Source organism: Erythrolamprus reginae, chromosome 6 (genome assembly GCF_031021105.1).
Source record: "Erythrolamprus reginae isolate rEryReg1 chromosome 6, rEryReg1.hap1, whole genome shotgun sequence".
NCBI lineage: Eukaryota > Metazoa > Chordata > Lepidosauria > Squamata > Dipsadidae > Erythrolamprus > Erythrolamprus reginae.
Window position 1 is genome coordinate 97,950,045 of NC_091955.1, and position 22,009 is coordinate 97,972,053.

The following is a 22,009-nucleotide window of genomic DNA, read 5'->3' on the forward strand; positions in this document are numbered from 1 at the left end:
TTCAGAACCTCAGCTAAAGATGTATTTCAAGACAAGATTTCTAGCCTTTTAGATAGATTATACAAATATGGTTGTTTACTAATTGGGTTTCTAGGCTGCCCCTCCCTGAAAACTTTGTACAGCTCACAACAGATAAAAACAGTAAATTACAATAGTGTTAATCCAATTAAATTAAGAATTAAATAGCTATCTAAATTCCCAAATATTAAAATCAATCACACCCATTCGTACAACAGTCATACAAACATTCGTTGGCCAGGGGCCAAGATCTAATTGGCCCAAGACTGACAACATAAATGAGTCTTAAGACTCTTGCAGAAGGTGAGGAGGATGGGGGCAGTACGAATCTCCTGGGGAAGCTGATTCCAGAGGGCCGGGGCCCCCCCGGAGAAGGCTCTTCCGGAAACATTGTCCAGTTCAGTGTTTCCCAAACTTGGCCAGTTGAAGTCCAGATATCTTCAAGTGGCCAAGGTTGGGAAACACTGGTCTAGTTGACAGGACCTGGAAAAGGCTAACTCTGTGATTATGTGACAAAAATATTTTTTTAAAGGTTTTACAGAAATCCCATTTATATAACCCACTAGTTTCTTTCCAAACAGGGTAAGCACTGAAGACACCTATCCAAGGATGTTCTTCTCAGAGCTCTTTCCTTTCCAATGAGGTTTGGCTTCTCTTGTCCCCAAGCAATTCGCAGATGACAGATAGCTTGGTCCCAGTGGATCCCTGCTGCTTTTACTCCCTGTAGGATCCCAAGCAGGAATATTCTCCACACAACCAAGACACGGTTTTCCCACGAGCCCCACCTTCCACGGATAACGCGGGCACTGGGAGTGGCAATTCTGTTGGGATAATGAGCTTCTGAACACCTTCCTTTCTCCACTGTGGGCAGAGTTTTGTCTCAACTATCACCATTCTCATTGCATCTGAATCCAAGGAAAACCTGGGGAGAGGTTGACTCTGCTTCCACCAGGGCTGATTTTCTGGAGGTGGATAACAGGTCAAGGTGAGCTGCTTTGAGGTCCATGCAGCATCTCCGTCTGAGAAGGCATTGCTGCAAGGAGAGCTCGACTTTGGGAGAGAGAAGGAAGTGCGTGACCAGGAATGCAACATTCAACCCTTTTAGGAGATCTCAAAGAACCTATCCTCTCAGATAGCAAGAAGCTCCAGATAGTACATGAGTTTGAAATTCAAGGCTGCTTTTAGGCTTGTCGGAGGAAATTTGGAAGATGACACACCTTCCTAAGTGAAGCCTTCTATCCTTCCAAGGTGGGCAAAATGAGGACCCAGATTGTTTGGGGCAATTATTCTGACTCTGTAAACTGCTTAGAGGGAGCTGTACAGCACTGTATATAAGTCTAAGTGCCATTGCTTGCTAAAGTCAGATCTACTAAAATATCTCTACAACTGAGGCTACTTTCTCCTTCTGATTCCAACATCTTTTCATCCAATTTGCAGACATCTTCTGGAATCCTGAAAGACAGTAGAAGCTTATTATCCTCCTTAAAACTGCATTTATCTCAGGTAATACCATACGCTGACCTAATTGGACCTTCATATGAGGTGGGAAAACATTACACAAATACATTTAAAGCTCTAAAAAGAAGGGTAGATAAATGTGTTCTATGTTGAAGCCCAGAGCAAGTCAAGCACATTTGTAGGTCTCCAATGAAGATTGACAGGATGTCCAAAGGGATCATAGTATGGCTGGATTGTAAATGATCCTTGATTCTTCCAAAGAAATTATGTCTTGAATCCTTAGCATATCCTCTTATAGTACAGAAAAGATATGTCTATTTTTTCTTTATCTCTCCCTCTCACATCTATCTTCTTTCTCTGTATTGGAGAGGCAGGTTTAGACATAATAACTGTCAGGAAGTGTTTCTCCCCATCCAACCATCCATCCATCCATCCATCCATCCATCCATCCATCCATCCATCCACCCACACGCCCATCCATCCATCCTTCCATACACACACACACATTGATCCACCAACTCATCCGTCCGTGCATCTAACCCTCCACCCATCCATCCACTCAATAGCCTGTCAACTCATCCTTGTATCCATCCATGCATCCAACCAGCCAGCCTGATGTCCAAAGTGGTGGCATGGCTGGATTGTAAATGATCTTTGATCCTCTCATTGACTGAGAGAGTTGATGGTCCTCACTGAAATTAAAAGGGCAAAGAACTCAAGCAAAGGAAATGTGGCAGGCTTTGAGTCAACTGGTCCTTCTTCATGCTGCTCTCAGCTTCAACAAGATGCTTTAAAAGGATCCAAGGGATTGGACAGTGTAGGAAATACACAGATGGTCAACCTGGAAGCTTCTGTGCAGCACTTGGCATTGATTGTTGGTGCCTGTTGGAAGAAGATCAGTTGCCAGGGAAAGGACAAGGTCCCGTGGGAAAATCAAAGGTGTCACGTTAGAATGTCCTTTTCTAAGCTGGTGAACTCCTGAAGGGTTGCAGGAAGATCTTCTCATCCAGCTGAGAGTTGTAGAATTGAACCTTTGGGGGGTGGCAGGTGTGGTGGTACATGGGGATGAATGTGGGAGATGGGAGGAAAAGAGGGACTAGAGCCTTCAACTCTATGGCAGACAGAGAAAGAAGCTCCAAAGAAACAACTTCTCAGGCTATGAAAAGAGGCAGGATTTGTACTTTCAGACTTGCAAGATTCTATTAATGTAACAATGAAGTTGAATGAGATCCTCTGGTCTTGGTTCCTGTCTGGTCTGGAGAGAAAGACTGACAGCAGGGCTGAAGGACTGTCACTTCCTCAGCAGAGTTTCTTGTGGCTTCTTCTTCAAATAAGACACCAGACCTCATTATGCTTCTGATGTCAAAACTTTGGAGGAGGTGTTTGCTCCTCAGGGTTTATATGCTGAATGCTCCAGAAAAGCAGGGGGAGAATTAAGCTCTCCTCCTCCAGCTACACATTCCCACATTAATTCATCTCACCCTGTGGGTGGTTCTCATTCCAAATACCACAAGCCCCCCCATTCTGCTTTATGTAGAAGACCTCACTTTCATTTCATCCCCACAATTCCAGCCTGAGTCCTCAAATAATTACGTGTTATTTTTCCATCCATTTTTTCAGGGTCTGTTGCCACTCGTTGGTTTCTTCAGAAGCATTTTTTTATGACTCTTCCCAGGTGACTATTTTTCTCCTCATGGATTCCCACAACCAAACCCAGGAGATGGAATTTAACTTACTGGCATTCTCCATATTCCAGAGACACCACATGCAATTTTTCTTTCTGTTCCTGGCTGTCTATTTGGTCACTTTGCTGGGCAACTTCATGATCATCACCTTGGTTCTCCTGGATTCCCGTCTCCACACCCCCATGTACTTCTTCCTCAGCCAGCTCTCCTGCTTGGATATCTGCCTTTCTTCGGTGGTGGTGCCAAAGATCCTGGTGAACCTCATCTGCCAACAATACAACATCTCCTACAAGCAGTGCCTGGCACAAGCCTTCTTCTTGATTGGGTTTGGGGGATGTGAGCCAGCATTACTGGCCATCATGGCCTATGACCGCTATGCTGCCATCTGCCAACCTTTGCACTATGCCCATCTGATGAGGAGACGGTTGTGTGTCCAGCTGTCTGTGGCCATTTGGCTCTGGGGCTTCCTGGACTCAACTATCTATGCTGCTCTGGCCTCCAAGTTGTATTTCTGTGGAAACCACCAGATTTTTCATATCTGGTGTGACATTCCCCCACTGCTGAAACTTGCCTGCAGTGATATCCAGATCAACAAATTGGCCAATCACATCACCAGCTTCCTGGTTGGACTTGGTCCCTTCCTCTTCATCATCCTGTCCTATTTCTGCATTTTGGCCTCCATTGTCCGGATTCCTTCCAATACCGGCAGACGCAAAGCCTTCTCCACTTGTGCATCACACATGGCTGTGGTAACTCTTTATATCGGAAACGGGTTTCTGAATTACAACCAGCCAAGTTCTGGCTACTCCTTACAAGGCGACACCCTGATTTCCATCATGTTTTGTGTGGTCACTCCGATGTTGAACCCCTTAATCTACAGCCTCCGCAACAAGGAGGTGAAGGAGGCCAGGAGGAAAGTTTTTAATGGCTGGAGGGCAGCATTCCCTTCATTTTGAGGTGCCTTTCTCTAAGTAGGATGGAGCTAGTCTCCAAGCGTATGGGTTAAGGACTGCCCAGTGATGTTTAGGACTGAATCAAGGTTATAAAACTCCAATTGGACAGCAGTGTCGACTGACAACGAGTCAGTCGAGGTGACTGGGGCCCATCTTTTTCCATCTGTCTGGGAGGAGTTTGACCTGGTGACACCTGATGAAGTGCACAAGGCCATTGGAGCTGTGAGTTCCACCACCTGTTTACTGAATCTGTGTTCCTCCTGGTTGGTCTCGGCCAGCAGGGAGGTGACACGGAGCTGGGTCCAGGAGATTGTCAATTCTTCTTTGGGGAGGGAGTCCTTCCTGGCACCCTACAAGAAGGCACTTGGCTGCCCCCTCCTCAAGAAGCCTTCCCTGGACCCAGCTGTGCTCAGCAACTACCGCCCAGTCTCCAACCTTCCCTTTATGGGGAAGGTTGTCGAGTAGATGGTGTCACTCCAGCTCCAACGATCCTTGGAAGAAGCCGATTATCTAGGCCCTCAACAGTCAGGATTCAGGCCCAGCTAAAGCATGGAAACTTTGGTCACGCTGATGGATGATCTCTGGCGGGCCCGGGACAGGGGTTTGTCCTCTGTTCTGGTGCTTCTTGACCTCTCAGCGGCTTTTGATACCATTGCCCATGGTATCCTTCTGTGCAGGCTGGAGGGGTTGGGAGTGGGAGACACTGTTCTCCAGTGATTCTCCTCCTACCTCTCCGGTCGGTCGCAGTCAGTGTTAGTGGGGGGCCAGAGGTAGACCTCTAGGTCTCTCCCTTGTGGGGTGCCTCAGGGGTCGGTCCTATCCCCCCTGCTATTTAATATCTACATGAAACCACTGGGTGAGATCATCCAAGGGCATGGGGTGAGGTATCAATAGTATGCTGATGATACCCAGTTATACATCTCCACCCTATGTCCAGTCACCGAAGCAGTGGAAGTCATGTGCCGGTGCCTGGAGGCTGTTGCAGTCTGGATGGGTTTCAACAGGCTCAAACTCAACCCTGACAAGACAGAGTGGCTGTGGGTCTTGCCTCCCAAGGACAATCACATCTATCCATCCATTACCCTGGGAGGTATTGACCCCCTCGGAGAGGGTCCACAACTTGGGCATCCTCCTTGATCCACAGCTAACATTAGAGCAACATCTTTCAGCTGTGGCGAGGAGGACATTTGCCCAGGTTCGCCTGGTGCATCAGTTGCGGCCCTATTTGGACAGGGAGTCATTGCTCACAGTCACTCACGCCCTCATCACCTCGAGGTTTGACTACCGCAATGCTCTCTACATGGGGCTACCTTTGAAAAGTGTTTGGATGCTTCAGATCGTGCAGAATGCAGCTGCGAGAGCAAACATGGGCTTCCCTAGGTATGCCCATGTTACACCAACACTCCGCAGTCTGTATTGATTGCCGATCAGTTTCCAGTCACAATTCAATGTTTTGGTTATGACCTATAAAGCCCCTCATGGCATCGGACCAGAATATCTCTGGGACCGCCTTCTGCCGCATGAATCCCAGTGGCCAATCTGGTCCCACAGAGTGGGTCTTCTCCGGGTCCCGCCGACTAAATTTAGCTTTTTATCTAATATTGGATTTATATTCTGTATATTATATTATAGTTGTTGTCAGCTGCCCCGAGTCTTCGGAGAGGGGTGGCATACAAATCTAATTAATAATAATAATAATAATAATAATAATAATAATAATAATAATAATAACAACAACAACAACAACAATAACAACAACAACAACAACAACAATAATAATAATAGGATCTGACCCCCATTGTTACCCCCTCTTTGATCCAGTCCATGACAAACAGGATGTGTGCTTCTCCTTCATTGAACATAAGAAGAACATAAGAACCTAATAAGAGCCCTGCTGAAGCAGGCCAAAGCCCATCGAGTCCAGCATTCTGTGTCACACAGTGGCCCACCAATTGTTCATGGGGATCTTGAGCAGAAGGAGAAGGCAAGTCCCTCCCTTTCCCTTGACCCCCAACAAATGGGACCCCAGGGAATCCTGCCTGCCTCCACCCACATAGAGACAGCACTTGAACATCCGTTTCAATAACCATCTATATGCTTGGCATCCATGAATCTGTCTAATCCTGCCTTGAAGCTCTCCAGGCTGACAGCTGTCATGACCTCTTCCGGAAGTGAATTCCATCAACCAATGACCCTCTGGGTGAAGAAACATTTCCCTTGATTTGTCCTCACTTTCTTACCTATGAGCTTTAGGGAGTGCTGCCTTGTCCCAGTATTGTGTGATAGAGAAAAGATCTTATCCACTTCGATCAATCACCCCTTAAACACCATCTTTCAAGGCTGAAGAGACCAAGTCGTTGTAACCTGGTTTTATAAGGGAGGGGCTCCATTTCCTTGATCATTCTTGTTGCCCTTTTTTTGCACCTTTTCCAGTTCCATTCTCTCCTCCTTGAGGTGCGGTGTCCAGAACTGTACACAGGACTCCAAATGTGGACTCACCATCGATTTGTACAGAGGCAATACAACGCTTGCCGACCTATTTTCGATTCCCTTCCTAATCAGGCCAAGCGTGGAATTTGCTTTTTTTAATGTGCTTTTTTACACTTACAGATGCCATTTCGAAACACAGCGGCAGCTACACTATCTGTCTGAAGAAATGAAAAGTTTATACCCGCACTCCTGACAATTCCAATAATGTATATCTAAAGTTTCACATTTGTACCATTACTGGAGGAAGAAGAGAGAAAAATTAAGAGACTTGAAGAGTTTTCTGCCAAAAAGGAATTTCACACAAGAACTTCTTTGATGATTAAAGAAACTAAAGATACAAGGAGAGTTGGGGGAGCCAGCTAATTAATACAGGAATGGCACTGATTAAATCTGAAAGCGACAGCTAAAACCTCTGCTGTCTTCAGTGGATTGTTGGATGACCTTTGGGTTTGGCCTTTGGGTATAAAGGACTTAAAGATTTAAAATTTCACACTTTCTCCTGGAAAATAACTATAAAGCAACTTGCATTTGTGGTGGTGCAATCCCCTGGGGGACTGGCTGACTTGATGGTACCTGCTTGTTTGGCCAGAAGCTGTTTTTCTAGCCTGACCTTGGAAAAAAGAACTAGCCTGAATGTTGATGTTCTCTTTTTAACAGCTGATAAGGAAGAAACGAAAGTAAAACATTGATTTTGCCCTTTGAATGAACTCTTTGGAAAAAATAATATACATTTGGAAAAGAATTGAGGGAAGTGATGTGTTAGGCTATTTGGGAAGGCCATTTTGTGTCAGATAGCTGGAACAGAAATATTAATGATGAAATTTAATTACATGACATTTGGTTCAACTGGATGACAAAACTAGAATAGTATGTGGGGGGAGTGGGGATCAACTATTTACCAACAAAATATTTGTATTTTATTGTACTAAAATAAAAGATATACTGCATTGATGAATATATGTGGAGAGAGAGAGAGAAAAAAATCTTCACTCTGTCCTCATTGAATTTTGATTTACCTTTTAAGATCAAAGCCTTCCAATGTTAATATTCTGTGATTTTTAGGACTATCCATTCTTTTAACCATTTCAATACTGTAGCTTGATAGTAAAATTCCAGATTTGGGAGGCAAAAGCCCCCTCTCTTTCCATAGTCCTGCAAAAGCTTTAATTTGATCATTACCTTTTTTTTTCTAAACCAAATAAATTTGCGGATTTTCTTGTTAAGATTAGTAAAGAAAAGTTTGTTAAGTTTTATTGGTGCAGTTTGAAATAGCTATAATAATAATCTGGGAAATACGTTGCTTTTGATTACAGCTATTTTCCCCATTAATGAAAGTTGCAGATCTGACCATCTGTCTAGATCTTTTGGGATATTCTGAACTAATTTTTCATAATTATCTTTCTTAAGTGTACTGCAATTAGCCGTAATTCATAAGCCAAGGTCCTCTCAGTTTTTCACCGATCATGACTGGTCAGAAAAACCCCTTCCAGCCCCATGGAACCCACCAGATATCAAACAATTATTTCTGCTCTGATAAAAATAAACGGAGATAGTCATGCTGAGACTGAATTTATTTGAACTTCTGGCCGGTCAAGGTGAGCAAAACCAGATCCAAGCGAGAGAAATCAACCATTAAGCGAAGGGATGGAAAGCAGAGATTATGGGTGGGCTTCCTTGCTTCTCCAGGTTCCTCCAGGCGCTTCAGCCACTCCAGAGCAGGAGGAGGAGAACTTGCATCAGCATCTGCACTGGCAGAGGAACGGACGTTCGGACACACAATTCTCATCGTTCCAGTTGTTATAACCTGGGCAGAAGAAGGAGGGATTTTTCAGGATGGATCCCATCCGAGTCCTAAGGAAGCATTTTCATGGCTCCTCCCACCTTTGCAGAGGGGCCTGAAGGCACCACTGGCTAAAATAGCATTGAGGTCGGGGGTGAGTGGGTTGTGATTTTTTCCCTTTTGCCAAAGAGTGCATGTTCCAAGAAGGCTCAAATGGCCCCCCTCTACCCTTGGAAGCACATGCTCAACTCCCTTCCCTCCACCTTGGCTTACCTGAGCCGTCCCAAAGCTCAACACAATCTTCATTGTTCCCACTGTTGTTGGGCTCTCCTGGGTTCCACTTCAGGTGGCTGTTTCTGGATCTGTCTGTCCACTCCCAAGTGCGTTGCTGTAATGACAAGGAAGGGCCCTTAATCAACTGAGGAAGGGACTCTGGTGCTGCAGGACCCAAGTAGAGTGGGAACGGTTGGCAAGAATAGAAGATTGAAACAGAAGATTGACAACAGAAAAAGACCTCCTGGTCCATCTAGTCTGCCCTTATGCTATTTCCTGTATTTTATCTTAGGATGGATCTATGTTTATCCCAGGCATGTTTAAATTCAGTTACTGTGGTTTCACCAACCACGTCTGTTGGAAGTTTGTTGCGCTCTATACAGCGGGATCACTGTCTCCCTCTTTCTGCTTGTTATACCTCTAGCTATGCAGCCAAGCACTCTACTTGCTTTCCCTACCGCCTGATCACAATGTTCACCCACTACCCCAAATCCTTCTCTTCTGAAGTTTTTGCTAACACAGAACTGCCAACACAGTACTCAGATTGAGGATTCCTTTTCCCCAAGTGCATTATTTTACATTTGGAAACATTAAACTGCAGTTTCCATTGCTTTGACCACTTATCTATTAAAGCTAAATCATTTGCCATATTACAGATGCCTCCAGGAATATCAACCTAGTTCTGGAGACCTCACCTACAAAAAGAATCAGACCAATTATCTCTCCCTCTGCCTCTCCCTTTCCCTCCTTCTCCCCTTCTCTCCATCTGCCTCTCTCTCCTCACTCTCTTCCTCTTTCTCTCTCTCTCCCTCCCCCTCTCTCTCCCTATTTTCCTCTCTCTCCACCTTTCTCTCCATCTCCATCTCCACTTCTCCCTCCCTCCCTCTCTTCCACTCTTTCTCCCTCTCTCTCCCCATTCCTTTTCTCCCTCTTTCTTTCTCTATCTAGATGATCTTAGTTGATCTGGAACAACTATTCATGGTTAAACTTGGTGAACTCTTGGATAGGCAATAATCCAAGGAAAAACATCTCAGTGGAAATTAATGAATCAAAATTGATTACTTGGGTGAGAGATCACCAGTAAAACACTTGGAAAATAATTTGATAGAAGACTGACGGCAGAAAAAGACCTCATGGTCCATCTATTCTGCCCATATATTATTTTTTGTATTTTATCTTACAATGGATATATGTTTATCCCAGGCATGTTTAAATTCAGTTATTGTGGATTTACCAACCACATCTGCTGGAAGTTTGTTCCAAGGATCTACTACTCTTTCAGTAAAATAATATTTTCTCACGTTGCTTTTGATCTTTCCCCCAACTAACTTCAGATTGTGTCCCCTTGTTCTTGTGTTCCCTTTCCTATTAAAAACATTTCCCTCCTGAACCTTATTTAACCCTTTAACATATTTAAATGTTTCGATCATGTCAGCCCTTTTCCTTCTGTCCTCCAGACTATACAGATTGAGTTCATTAAGTCTTTCCTGATACGATTTATGCTTAAGACCTTCCACCATTCTTGTAGCCCGTCTTTGGACCCGTTCAATTTTGTCAATATCTTTTTGTAGGTGAGGTCTCCAGAACTGAACACAGTATTCCAAATGTGGTCTCACCAGTGCTCTATATAAGGGGATCACAATCTCCCTCTTCCTGCTTGTTATACCTCTAGCTATGCAGCCAAGCATCCTACTTGCTTTCCCTACCACCTGACTGCACTGTTCACCCATTTTGAGACTGTCACAAATCACTAGCCCTAAATCCTTCTCTTCTGAAGTTTTTGCTAACACAGAACTGCCAATACAATACTCAGATTGAGGATTCCTTTTCCCCAAGTGCATTATTTTACATTTGGAAACATTAAACTGCAGTTTCTATTGCTTTGACCATTTATCTAGTAAAGCTAAATCATTTACCATATTACAGATGCCTCCAGGAATATCAACCCTATTGCACACTTTAGAGTCATCGGCAAATAGGCAAACCTTCCCCTATGTCACTCACAAACATATTAAAAAATAGGACTCAAAACAGACCCTTGTGGCACACCGCTTGTAACCTGTCTCTGCTCAGAATACTCGCCATTAACAATAACTCTGATGTCTACGCTTCAGCCAGCTGCAAATCCATTGAACTATCCAGGGATTAAGTCCAATCTTCACTAATTTATCTATCAGCTCTTTATGTGGAACCGTATCAAAGGCTTTGCTGAAGTCCAGATAGGCAATATCCACGGCACCATCTTGATCCAACACATTTGTGACATAGTCAAAGAAATCAATGAGATTAGTCTGACATGATTTGCCTTCAGTAAAGCCATGCTGATTTGGGTCCAATAAGTTATTGTTTTTTAGATGCTGATTTATCCTCTTTTTGAGTAGAGTCTCCATCATTTTAACTATAACTGATGTCAAGTTAACTGGCCTGTAGTTACCAGCTTCTTCTCTACTGCCCTTCTTGTGGATAGGCACAACACTGGCCATTCTCCAATCCTCAGGAACATCTCCTGTTAACAGGGATTGGTTAAACAAATCAGTCAGGGAGGTAGCAATGACAGATCTGAGTTCTTTACCCATCTGGACCCATTGCCTTATTTATCTTTAATCGTTCAAGTTCTTCTAAGACATCGGCTTAGATCACTGGAGCTGAATCCGTACAGCTGGAAGCAATGCTATATCCCTCTATAGTATTATTTTGTAAGGTGTCTTTTGAGAAAACTGAATAGAAGTAGCTATTGAAATGGTCAGCGATGATGTTGCTAAGACAAAAGCATATTAAAGGAGCAAACTAATGTTGGCTATTTGCTTTTATTATTTATTTATTCATTCATTCATTCATTCATCCATTCGTTTACATTTATCAGCCACCCTTCTCCAGTGGATTTAGGGTTAGGGGTTAGGCCTCCTTAATAAAGGAACCAGAGTAGGAAGTTTTCCTGCCTCATAGATATTACCACATTAAGTGACAAACATGAGCAACCGAAAGAGACCTACTTTTTTGGGGTCATTCAGTCCAATCCAGACACGTCCACCACTGCTGTGATAGTCAGTAACATATTCAGCCAAGTCATCGGACTCTTCACTGCTGTGGATGGAGGCGAGGTGGCAGCCTGGCTTGTATTTCCTGCAGAACATCTGGAATGGAGCGACAAAGGAGACAGGCACTTAAGGAGGCAAGCATGTGTGTGTGTGTGTTAGTGTGTGAAAGTGAGAAAAGAGGGAATCTGATTGCATGGTCCTAGGCATTGTCTTGACTGTGTTGACCCCCCTCAAATGCCCTTTCTAGATTCTGCAGCTCTTGACCGATCTCTGATCTAGACTCAGGAGATGAACTGTCTGATTCCCATCACTTCAGAGGCAAGAAGGTCTGAAGATGCCACCAGAGTTGCCAGTGAAACATCAGGAAATCTAGTTGATGCTCTGCACTGCCCAACAGATACCAGCCACAAAAGCCCACATCAGTATCTCGTACAGATAACACTTGTGTTTCAGACTCCCCTGAGATAAGGGTCCTTGCTTCCTTTTCATGCACACAACCTATTGGCCCTCCACTTAGCCTAGCCAGAGGGGACTTGGGGTGGAGTTGTTCAAAGCTCCTCTAGATTTCTCCTTGTCATGATTTAGCATATCCCGAGGTAATGTCTCAATGCAGGAAGGCCTACATAGAGAATGCTGAGTCATCCTGAGGCAATGAAGCAGGCAGCAAAGCCATCAGGTGAAAAGTGTTTAAATGTGCAAGAGCTCTCTGCTGCTGTCTCCCTGATATCTGATCCTGCTCTGTGTGACCTGTGCTCTGAAGCTGCTGTATTGATCTGTTGGTTCCTGTGAGTTATTGTTACTGAGATAGATGTAGTGAGATACTAGTGAGATACTAGTGTGGTGTATGTATAGCAAAGTAGAATACAGTTAGTAGTGTAAATAATAAGTAAATATATTTTTCCAAGACTTCCCACTGCTGCTGTGTTTCATTGAAGACTTCAACTCCATATCTATTGGTCTGTGGCTGGCTGGTTGGGTTGGTTTGCTGCTTGGGCTGGCTAGCTTCCCCAAATGCAGCTGATACTCCTTTGCCTGGGCTAGAGGTTTCACAGGTGCATACAAGCACTTCTCACCTCGGCGTCGGTCCAGTTCTTGTAATCATCAAAGACCTTGTAGCAAAACCCATTCATGGAGAGCCAGTCATGGGGGCAGCAACAATTATTGGCTCCTGTGTGGGAAGAGAAGAAGCTCTGTGAGAAGATGGCCAAGAAACAAGGAGGAAGAGGAAGGGGAAGGGGAAGGGGAAGGGGAGGAGGAGGCAGTGGGATCTGAAGAACATTCTGAACCTGATGAGTCACAAACATCTTTGATGATAATAAATTGAAACTGATTTGCAGCTGAATTTGGAGAGTATTCAAAGCCTTGGTTAGGGTTGGGCTTGGTTAATTTTATGGAGGCTTCCTATCTTGTGTAAATCAATCAATCTCACTTGGTTTATTATTCAGCAAACCAGGCAAAATCAGGAAATGGATTCCTTCAATAACCAAATTAACCCTGTTTAACTTTTGCACGCTTGGAACCTTCCTGAGCTAGTCAGACCAAGCAACCATTATCCCAATGTTTTTGCAAACTATCCAGACGACTGCAATAGCTGCCCTGAATCACATGGGTTTAGGTGGCATATAATCAAATCAATTAAATATGCTTGATGTGGGGCTCGAAAGTTTCAAGTTTCAAGTTTTAAGTTTATTGGATTTATATGCCGCCCCTCTCCGAAAACTCAGGGCGGCTTTCTGATTGCAATTCTTTCTGGCTGTTGATTGGACCAAAGCTATGGGATCAGGTGGATCTCTCCCCAGGGATATCCACTCACCTTCTGGATGTGTATTGCTTGTCAATGGAATAATTTATGATTAAATCTACATTTCAATCCTGCTAATTTTGCTTTGATTTTGTATCGTTGCACAGATTCCTGGGTCTTGGAATAGAGCGAACAGTGGGAACTAAATGGCACAATAAATCAAACAGGGATTAAAGCAACTCAGGGGAGAGGATGCTGGGAGGGTCAAATCCAGAAGGGGTTCAGGGGCAAGAGAATTGGCCTCTCCGGACACAAAGAGACCCTGTTCAAACTCACCATTGAGGGAGAACGCCACGACCAACAAGCCGAGGGTCACAAAGAAGAATCGCCCCATGGTCTCCCTTCCTTCCTTCCCTGCAGAGAGAATGAGGAGGGGGAGAGAGAAAGGAAAGGAGAGTGAGATGGAGACCTCACCTACAAAAAGATATTGACAAAATTGAACGGGTCCAAAGATGGGTTACAAGAATGGTGGAAGCATAAAACTCATCAGGAAAGACTTCATGAACTCCATCTGTCTAGTCTGGAGGACAGAAGGAAAAGGGGGGACATGATCGAAACATTTCAATAGGTTAAAGGGTTAAATGAGGTTCCGGAAGGAAGTGGTTTTAATAGGAAAGTGAACACAAGAACAAGGGGACACAATCTGAGGTTAGTTGGGGGAAAGATCAAAAGCAACGTGAGAAAATATTATTTTACTGAAAGAGTAGTAGATCCTTGAAACAAACTTCCAGCAGACGTGGTTGGTAAATCCACAGCAACTGAATGTAAACATGCCTGGGATAAACATATATCCATCCTAAGATAAAATACAGGAAATAGTATAAGGGCAGACTAGATGGACCAGGAGGTCTTTTTCTGCCGTCAGACTTCTATGTTTCTATGTTTCTATGGGTGGGAAGTCCAGTCTGCAACCAAGCTGGGGGTCCCACACTTTGGTTTCCACTTTTTCTCTTGCCCAAATGGATCCATTTCCTCCCTCTTGGTCACCCAGCAGCCTTGGTGGGTCAGGGTGAGAGGTGGGTTCCTTCCCGTTTTGGACCAGTTTGCCCAAACCAGTAGCAACCCAATGGTGACATCACAATGACATCACAGAACCAGTTAAATTGGTGCCAGTCTCAGGGTGCTGTAATGGTGAGGTTTTTTCTTCTTCTGATCATGCGCAGAGACTGAGTTTCCAACACTGTGCATGCAGTCACCATCTTCTCTTGTTTTTCTTTTTTCCTGGATTTCCCAACACTGTGCATGTCGGCATGTGCCCATGTAATGTGGGAAGAAGCAAAGAGGCAGCGAGTTATGTTAGAAGCCCCCCACACCTTGGTCAAAGTGGACTCTGCATTGCTTCGTAAAGGGCAGAAGGACCCCATCCCCCAACAAGGCTTTCCTGTGTACCTATTTCTCTCCCCCAGAGATCCCCCTGGTAGATCCCTTGGGTCTTGTCTCCTAGAGATCCCCTGCTGGAATCTGGACCTTGCTAGCAGCCCTCTGCAATTAATCCTGTCCTCAGGTGGAAGAGCCCCACTCACCTGTCCCTGTGGCTCCTTGGGTAGCACGTCCGCTCAGTGGCAACTCAGGGCTTTAGTCCTGCAGGAGAAATGGATCCATTTATAGGCAAAGAAGAGGGCGGATGATTTCAGGGGAGGGAGGGAGGGAGGGAGGAAAAAGGGTAATTTATTTGTTTTGTTCAATAAGGAGCAGGGAGTAGCTTGGCACCAAGATTGCTGAGTGTCTACTTTGCCCCATGTTTTAGAACCTGGTGACTGGCACATGCCCCGTGTGAGGAACAACGCACTAGGAATTAGTTTGGAGAAGATGACCATTAAGGAAAAGACAAAGAAGCCTCCCAGTTTTTGAGAAAATGAACGCAATAGCACTTATCTATTGCTTCACAGTGTTTTTCCAGCCCTCTCTAAACGGTTTACAGACTCAGCCTCTTGCCCCCAACAATCTGGGTCCTCATATGACCCACCTCAGAAGGATGGAAGGCTGAGTCAACGTGGAGCCGGTGGTGAGATTTGAACTGCTGAACTACAGCTAGCAGTTTAGCTGAAGTAGCTTGCAGTGCTGCACTCTAACCACTGAGCCACCCCGAATGGAGGAATGAATGAGCTGGAAGGAACCTTGAAGGTCTTCTAGTTCATCCCCCTCTTCAAGCAGGAGGCCTTATACCATTTCAGACCCTTCTTAAAAACCTCCAGGAATAATGTGCCCACAATTTCTGAATGCAGGTTGTTCCACTGGTTAATTGTCCTTGTTGGTACTATATACATAACAGTTTGGGTTTGGCAATATATAAACAACCTAACAATGAATGCTTGTATGGATTGCGTTAGTGTTAGAGATTGTCATAAGAGGGGGCCAGAAGTGTGATTCTCTCTCTCTGTTATTTTCTCTGTTTGGTATTGCTGATTCATTGTGACTGCTGTAGTAAGAACTGTGTGTTCGATGATAGTTTATGTATTTGTAAGCTGTACAAGCTTGTAGTATTGTTCATGTTTTGAGAGTTATTGACTGATTTGACCGCACTGGACTGTTTCACTTGACTATGATATTTGCTGAAGTAAATGCTATTTTATATGCTTTAATGTATCTGGTTTTGTTTGACTGAATCATTAGTCATATTTCCTAACTATCTGCTGGATATCTGCTAGTGAGGAAGCTAGCCTGAGATATACATTCATATTTAGTACCAGCCCAAATTCTGCATTTCTTAAGCCTTGACCTATGCCCCACATATATAGTCATGCTTGACATTTAGAGTACAAAAGTACATTTTGTGTTTATAATCTATGCCCATGGCTTTGATGGTGCAAATATAGATCGGACACCTGCTCTCAAGGCCCATAGCTTCATGTATGAACCCACATACTAACTGCAAGTTCCTTTTTGTTGTACATTCTGCACTTTCTACATGGTATAACCATTTCTTTACTTTCTGTATAAGGAAATGTTGACAACTAGTATCTGATTGGCTGATATTGTGTGTTTTTTGTACTCCTTTGGAAATGTACAAAGAGCCCTGAAAAACAATCCACGTTGTTCAGACATTGCTTTTATATCTTCTGAACCTGATGCAGGCATCAAATAAACCTGAGTTACGTAATCTCCTTGTGGTCTCCATTCCCTTGACTGGCAGATGAGTTTTGCCGCAACATTTCTGGTGGCCCGTACGGGGAATCGAGGGGCCCTGAGGCCCTCTGGATGCCCACTGTGGTGTCAGTTGCCCTGTGATGTGAGAGAGGAATCGTCCAGGCACCATCGGACATTTTATCCGAGGACCTTCCCACTGACATGGGGGCGGCGGCACCACCGGTTTGTATTCCAAGAATCATCGAGTGGGAGATCAAAGACCAGGACATCTGTTCGCCGGCTGGAAGAGTAACCGTGTCTCCAAGATTTTATTTATTTATTTATTTATTTATTATTTATTACTTAGATTTGTATGCCGCCCCTCTCCGAAGACTCGGGGCGGCTCACAACATGTGGAAACAAATCATAAATAATCTAAACAGATTTAAAATATTTAACGATTTAAAAAAGACCCCATATACTAACAGACATACACTCAGGCATACCATATATAAATTAAACATGCCCAGGGGAAGATGTTTCCGTTCCCCCATGCCTGACGGCAAAGGTGGGTTTTAAGGAGTTTTCGGAAGGCAGGAAGAGTAGGGGCAGTCCTAATCTCCGGGGGGAGTTGGTTCCAGAGGGCCGGTGCCGCCACAGAGAAGGCTCTTCCCCTGGGGCCCGCCAACCAACATTGTTTAGTTGACGGGACCCGGAGAAGGCCCACTCTATGGGACCTAATCGGTCGCTGGGATTCGTGCGGCAGCAGGCGGTCTCGGAGATATTCTGGTCCAGTGCCATGAAGGGTTTTAAAGGTCATAACCAACACTTTGAATTGTGACCGGAAACTGATCGGCAGCCAATGCAGACTGCGGAGTGATGGTGAAACATGGGCATACCTAGGTAAGCCCATGACTGCTCTCGCAGCTGCATTCTGCACGATCTGAAGTTTCCGAACACTTTTCAAAGGTAGCCCCATGTAGAGAGCATTACAGTAGTCGAACCTCGAGGTGATGAGGGCATGAGTGACTGTGAGTAATGAGTCCCGGTCCAGATAGGGCCGCAACTGGTGCACTAGGCGAACCTGGGCAAACGCCCCCCTCGCCACAGCTGAGAGATGTTTTTCTAATGTGAGCTGTGGATCGAGGAGGACGCCCAAGTTCCGGACCGTCTCTGAGGGGGTCAATAATTCCCCCCCCCCAGGGTGATGGACGGACAGATGGGATTGTCCTTGGGAGGCAAAACCCACAGCCACTCCGTCTTATCCGGGTTGAGCTTGAGTCTGTTGACACCCATCCAAGCCCCAACAGCCTCCAGGCACCGGCACATCACTTCCGCCGCTTCGTTGACTGGGCATGGGGTGGAGATGTAAAGCTGGGTATCATCTGCATATTGATGATACCTCACCCCATGTCCTTGGATGATCTCGCCCAGCGGTTTCATGTAGATGTTAAATAGCAGGGGGGAGAGGACCGACCCCTGAGGCACCCCACAAGGGAGAAACCTAGGAGTCGACCTCTGACCCCCCACTAACACCGACTGCGACCGGCCAGAGAGGTAGGAGGAGAACCACTGAAGAACAGTGCCTCCCACCCCCAACCCCTCCAGCCGGCGCAGAAGGATACCATGGTCGATGGTATCGAAAGCCGCTGAGAGGTCAAGGAGCACCAGGACAGAGGATAAACCCCTGTCCCGGGCCCGCCAGAGATCATCCATCAACACGACCAAAGCGGTTTCCGTGCTGTAACCGGGCCTGAAACCCGACTGCCGGGGACCTAGATAATCGGCTTCTTCCAAGGACCGCTGGAGCTGGAGCGCCACCACCTTCTCGACAACCTTCCCCATAAAGGGAAGGTTGGAGACTGGACGGTAGTTGTTGAGCACAGCTGGGTCCAGGGAGGGCTTCTTGAGGAGGGGGCGCACAAGCGCTTCTTTATAGAGTGATGGAAAAACTCCCCTCCCCAAGGAAGCGTTGGTAATCTCCTGGGCCCAGCTCCGCGTCATCTCCCTGCTGGCCGAAACCAACCAGGAGGGACACGGATCCAGTAAGCAGGTGGCGGAACTCACAGCTCCAATGGCCTTGTCCACTTCATCAGGTGTCACCAGATCAAACTCTTCCCAGACAGGTGGACAAGTACGTGCCCCAGTCACCTTGACTGACTCGTTGTCAGTCGACTCTGTTTTACAATTGGAGTCGAGGTCGGCCCGGATCCGAGCAACTTTATCAGCGAAAAACGTGTTAAAATCCTCGGCACTACTCTGCAAGGGCTCCCCAACTCCCCCCTGGTTAAGAAGGGAGCGGGTCACCCTAAACAGAGCGGCCGGGCGGGATTCCGCTGATGCAATCAAGGTGGCATGGTACGCGCATCTTGCCGCCTTGAGCGCCACTTTGTAAGTCTTAATAAAAGCTCTTACAAGTGTTCGGTCGGATTCAGACCTACTCTTCCTCCATCGCTTCTCTAGACGTCTCTTTTGGCGTTTCAACTCCCGGAGCTCCTCGTTGAACCATGGGGCTCTACGGGGTCTAACGCCACGGAGAGGTCGCAAAGGCGCAATCTGGTCAAGAGCCCCCGCCGCAGCCCTGTTCCAGGCCTCCGCGAGAGACTCCGCCGAACTGTGGACGAGTGCCTCTGGAATAACCCCAAGCGCCGTTTGAAAGCCCTGTGGGTCCATCAGGCGTCTGGGGTGGAACATCTTCATTGGTTCTGCCTCCCTGCGGGGGAGGATTGAAGCCAGGAAGTCAAGCCATAGTAGAAAATGGTCTGACCATGACAAAGGCAATAGTTCTAAGCCCCTTAGTCTCAGACCATTACTCAATTGCTCGGAAAGGAATACCATGTCAGGTGCATGCCTTCCCTCGTGAGTCGGACCCTGTATTACTAAAAGGCAAGTCCTCAGTTATAGGCACTTTTTAGAGACTGGTGCGAGTCTATCTCTCCCAGTGTCAGGGGACAGAGGTGAGGACTGATCACCCTCGTTTTGGCTCGTTCTTCGTTAAAAGGGCTCGTAAGGTGGGAGGCCCGTGTTTTTGAGAGAAAGTTGTGCGTGTGTGATAGCCTACCGCGGTTCCCACAGGTGACTGTGAGTTCCAGGACCTTGGGCCGGTAGAGATTGTGTGCAGTGAATAAAAATCCTTTTGTGTCTCAAGGGAAGGACCCCTTACCTCCCTTGTATCCTCCCTCCCCTTTTCTGTCTGGTGCCCCGGGTGGAAGAAGGGAGGGAAACCGAGTGTGCCCAAGACCCCCCTTGAGTGTGTAATGAAACATTTCAACCAGGTCTATAATAATCAAACTCGAGAATATGGTATAAAGTGGAGCCGCCTCATTTTGACCAACCTTTGTACGTCAGAATGGCCCTACTTCAACTTGGGATGGCCCGAGATGGGTATTTGATCCCACCTTGGGCCACCCCGATCAGGAGCCATACATCGATGTCTGGTTGAAACTAGCTCGAAATCCACCCCCATGGGTCACCAAATGTAGGACCCAACAATGTAAAGTCCTGGCCGTGGTCCCCATTCCTTCAGGGGCCACGCTCAGGAGAAGGACCCCTAGGAGAGGGGGAGAAGACTCATCCCCTCCCTGGCGGCCCCACTAAGTGCACATTGTTTTGTCTCCCACACCGGAGGGATCTGAAGACACAGTCAAACCTACGAAGGAGAAGGAAAAATGTAAACCCCCCCATATTGTCCAGTTGCCCGGAGGAAGTGCCCTAGCCTCCGCCATACGTCCTTTTGCCCTATGGCCAGGCCCAGGCACAATTGTCCTTATGGGACTCCTCCATTGTGGGAACTAGCGGTCTGGCCCTACTTGATGCCCCCCCTTTTGAGGGAGTTGCCTCTCCCCCACCCCCAGCCTCGGGTGTGGGACTAGGGTCCCCCGCCTTCCAAATTGACCCGAACGAAACTACCACTGACAGGTTCGCCCATTACCACACCTACCTTCAGGGATGTCCAGATACAAAGAGATCTCCTGGATCTCTTGCGGCCACCCAAATCCCATCCGCGCCTGCAGCCCCCCCCCCTCAGGGTCCATTCCTCAACTGGAGATTCCACCAGGCCCCAGTGAATGAATGGCCAACTTGTCTCTGCCAGACCCAGTAGGCGAAGGACCCATTGCGGAAGGCACCAGAGCAAAGACCGCATCAGTGTCCTTCACAGCGCCACTTCGCAGAGTGGATCAACTTGTCATTGATCCAGATGGTTTCACAAAAACCTCAAGAATGCCCCTATTCCAACATGTTCCTTTCACCACCTCCGATCTTTTGAATTGGAAATTGCACTATGGCCCATATAGTGAAAAACCCTTAGAAGTTGCAGGCCTCTTGAAAACCATTATGGATGCCCACAATCCCAACTGGATGGACTTGCAACAACTAATGGGAACCCTGTTTAACTCGGAGGAACGAGAAGAGATCAAGAATCAGGTCCAAAAGATCTTGAAACCCGATGTCCCCTCAGGTTTAGACCTAGTGACATATGTGGGTCGGAAGTTCCCTGCAGAGGACCCCCAGTGGGACCCCTATGTAGAGGGTAGCCTTGACAAGATCAAGGACTACCAAATCCTTTTGATGAAAGCAGTGTGAGAAGCAGGGAAACCCACCATTAACATGTCTAAGCCATCCCTTGTTCTCCAAACCCCAACGGATGATCCCGATGCCTTTTATACGCGTCTGATGGAAGCCTATCAGATGTATACCCCTGTTGACACCGCTGACCCTGACAATTTTAGGATGATTAATATGGCGTATATTAACCAATGTGCCCCAGACATAAGGAAGCTAAACATTTTAGGAAAAAAATTCACAATTGAGTAGAATTCAATGATAAACACTTACTTTCTGGATTAAATCTGTGGCATCATTGAATACATCTGAGAGTCTCATGTAAAATTTAGATAAACCGGTTTTGTGAAAATAGATATTTGCACCGTATGGTGATGTATTTCGGGATTTGGCTCTGTTTTAAGGGAAGAGATTTAATAAGCAGTGGTAGTATAATAATTTGTGTGATAAGCAGAGGTTTTTAAAAGCTGTCTAAAAATAAAGCTGAATGATCAGTGTGATTGATTATAAGATATGGATTATTGAGGAAAGATTAGGTGCTGTAAAAGAGGCAGTAGGGAAGAAGAAGGACAACTAATAATTTAACTTAGTGTGAGAAATATGATTGTGTGTTGGACATGTGCACGAAAGAATGCATAATTGTTTTCCATTCATTGTAAAAGAATGTTTGTTTGTGAATGAGTGTATATACTAAAACATGGATATTGGAATAATATAAATAAGGGAATACAGTGGTCGGGATGAATAACCTGATACTGTTGATAACATAGGTGAACCTGGTAATGTTGGATTCCCAGGACCAAAGGGTCTTTAATGGTGAACCTGGAAAATCTGGAGAGAACATGCCTTGGTATGGAAAAATTATATGTATATTAATAATGTAT

The 22,009-nt window shown here is 45.8% G+C and overlaps 2 protein-coding genes across 2 annotated transcripts; one reads left to right on the top strand and one right to left on the bottom strand.

Moving 5' to 3' along the window:
- Positions 1–3,169: 3,169 nt before the first annotated feature.
- LOC139169172 (olfactory receptor 5V1-like) lies at positions 3,170–4,117 on the top strand. The gene has a single exon (XM_070755000.1). The coding sequence runs from the start codon at positions 3,170–3,172 to the stop codon at positions 4,115–4,117; it is 948 nt and encodes a 315-aa protein (XP_070611101.1).
- A 4,043-nt stretch (positions 4,118–8,160) lies between these two features.
- Positions 8,161–15,082, bottom strand: LOC139168843 (C-type lectin lectoxin-Thr1-like). Its single transcript, XM_070754586.1, has 6 exons — positions 15,020–15,082; positions 13,773–13,850; positions 12,769–12,863; positions 11,651–11,791; positions 8,658–8,772; positions 8,161–8,408 (listed from the first exon to the last, which is right to left on the bottom strand). Exons 2-6 carry the CDS (start codon positions 13,828–13,830, stop codon positions 8,341–8,343), a joined length of 477 nt encoding a protein of 158 aa, XP_070610687.1. The 5' UTR covers positions 13,831–13,850; positions 15,020–15,082; the 3' UTR covers positions 8,161–8,340.
- Positions 15,083–22,009: the final 6,927 nt, after the last annotated feature.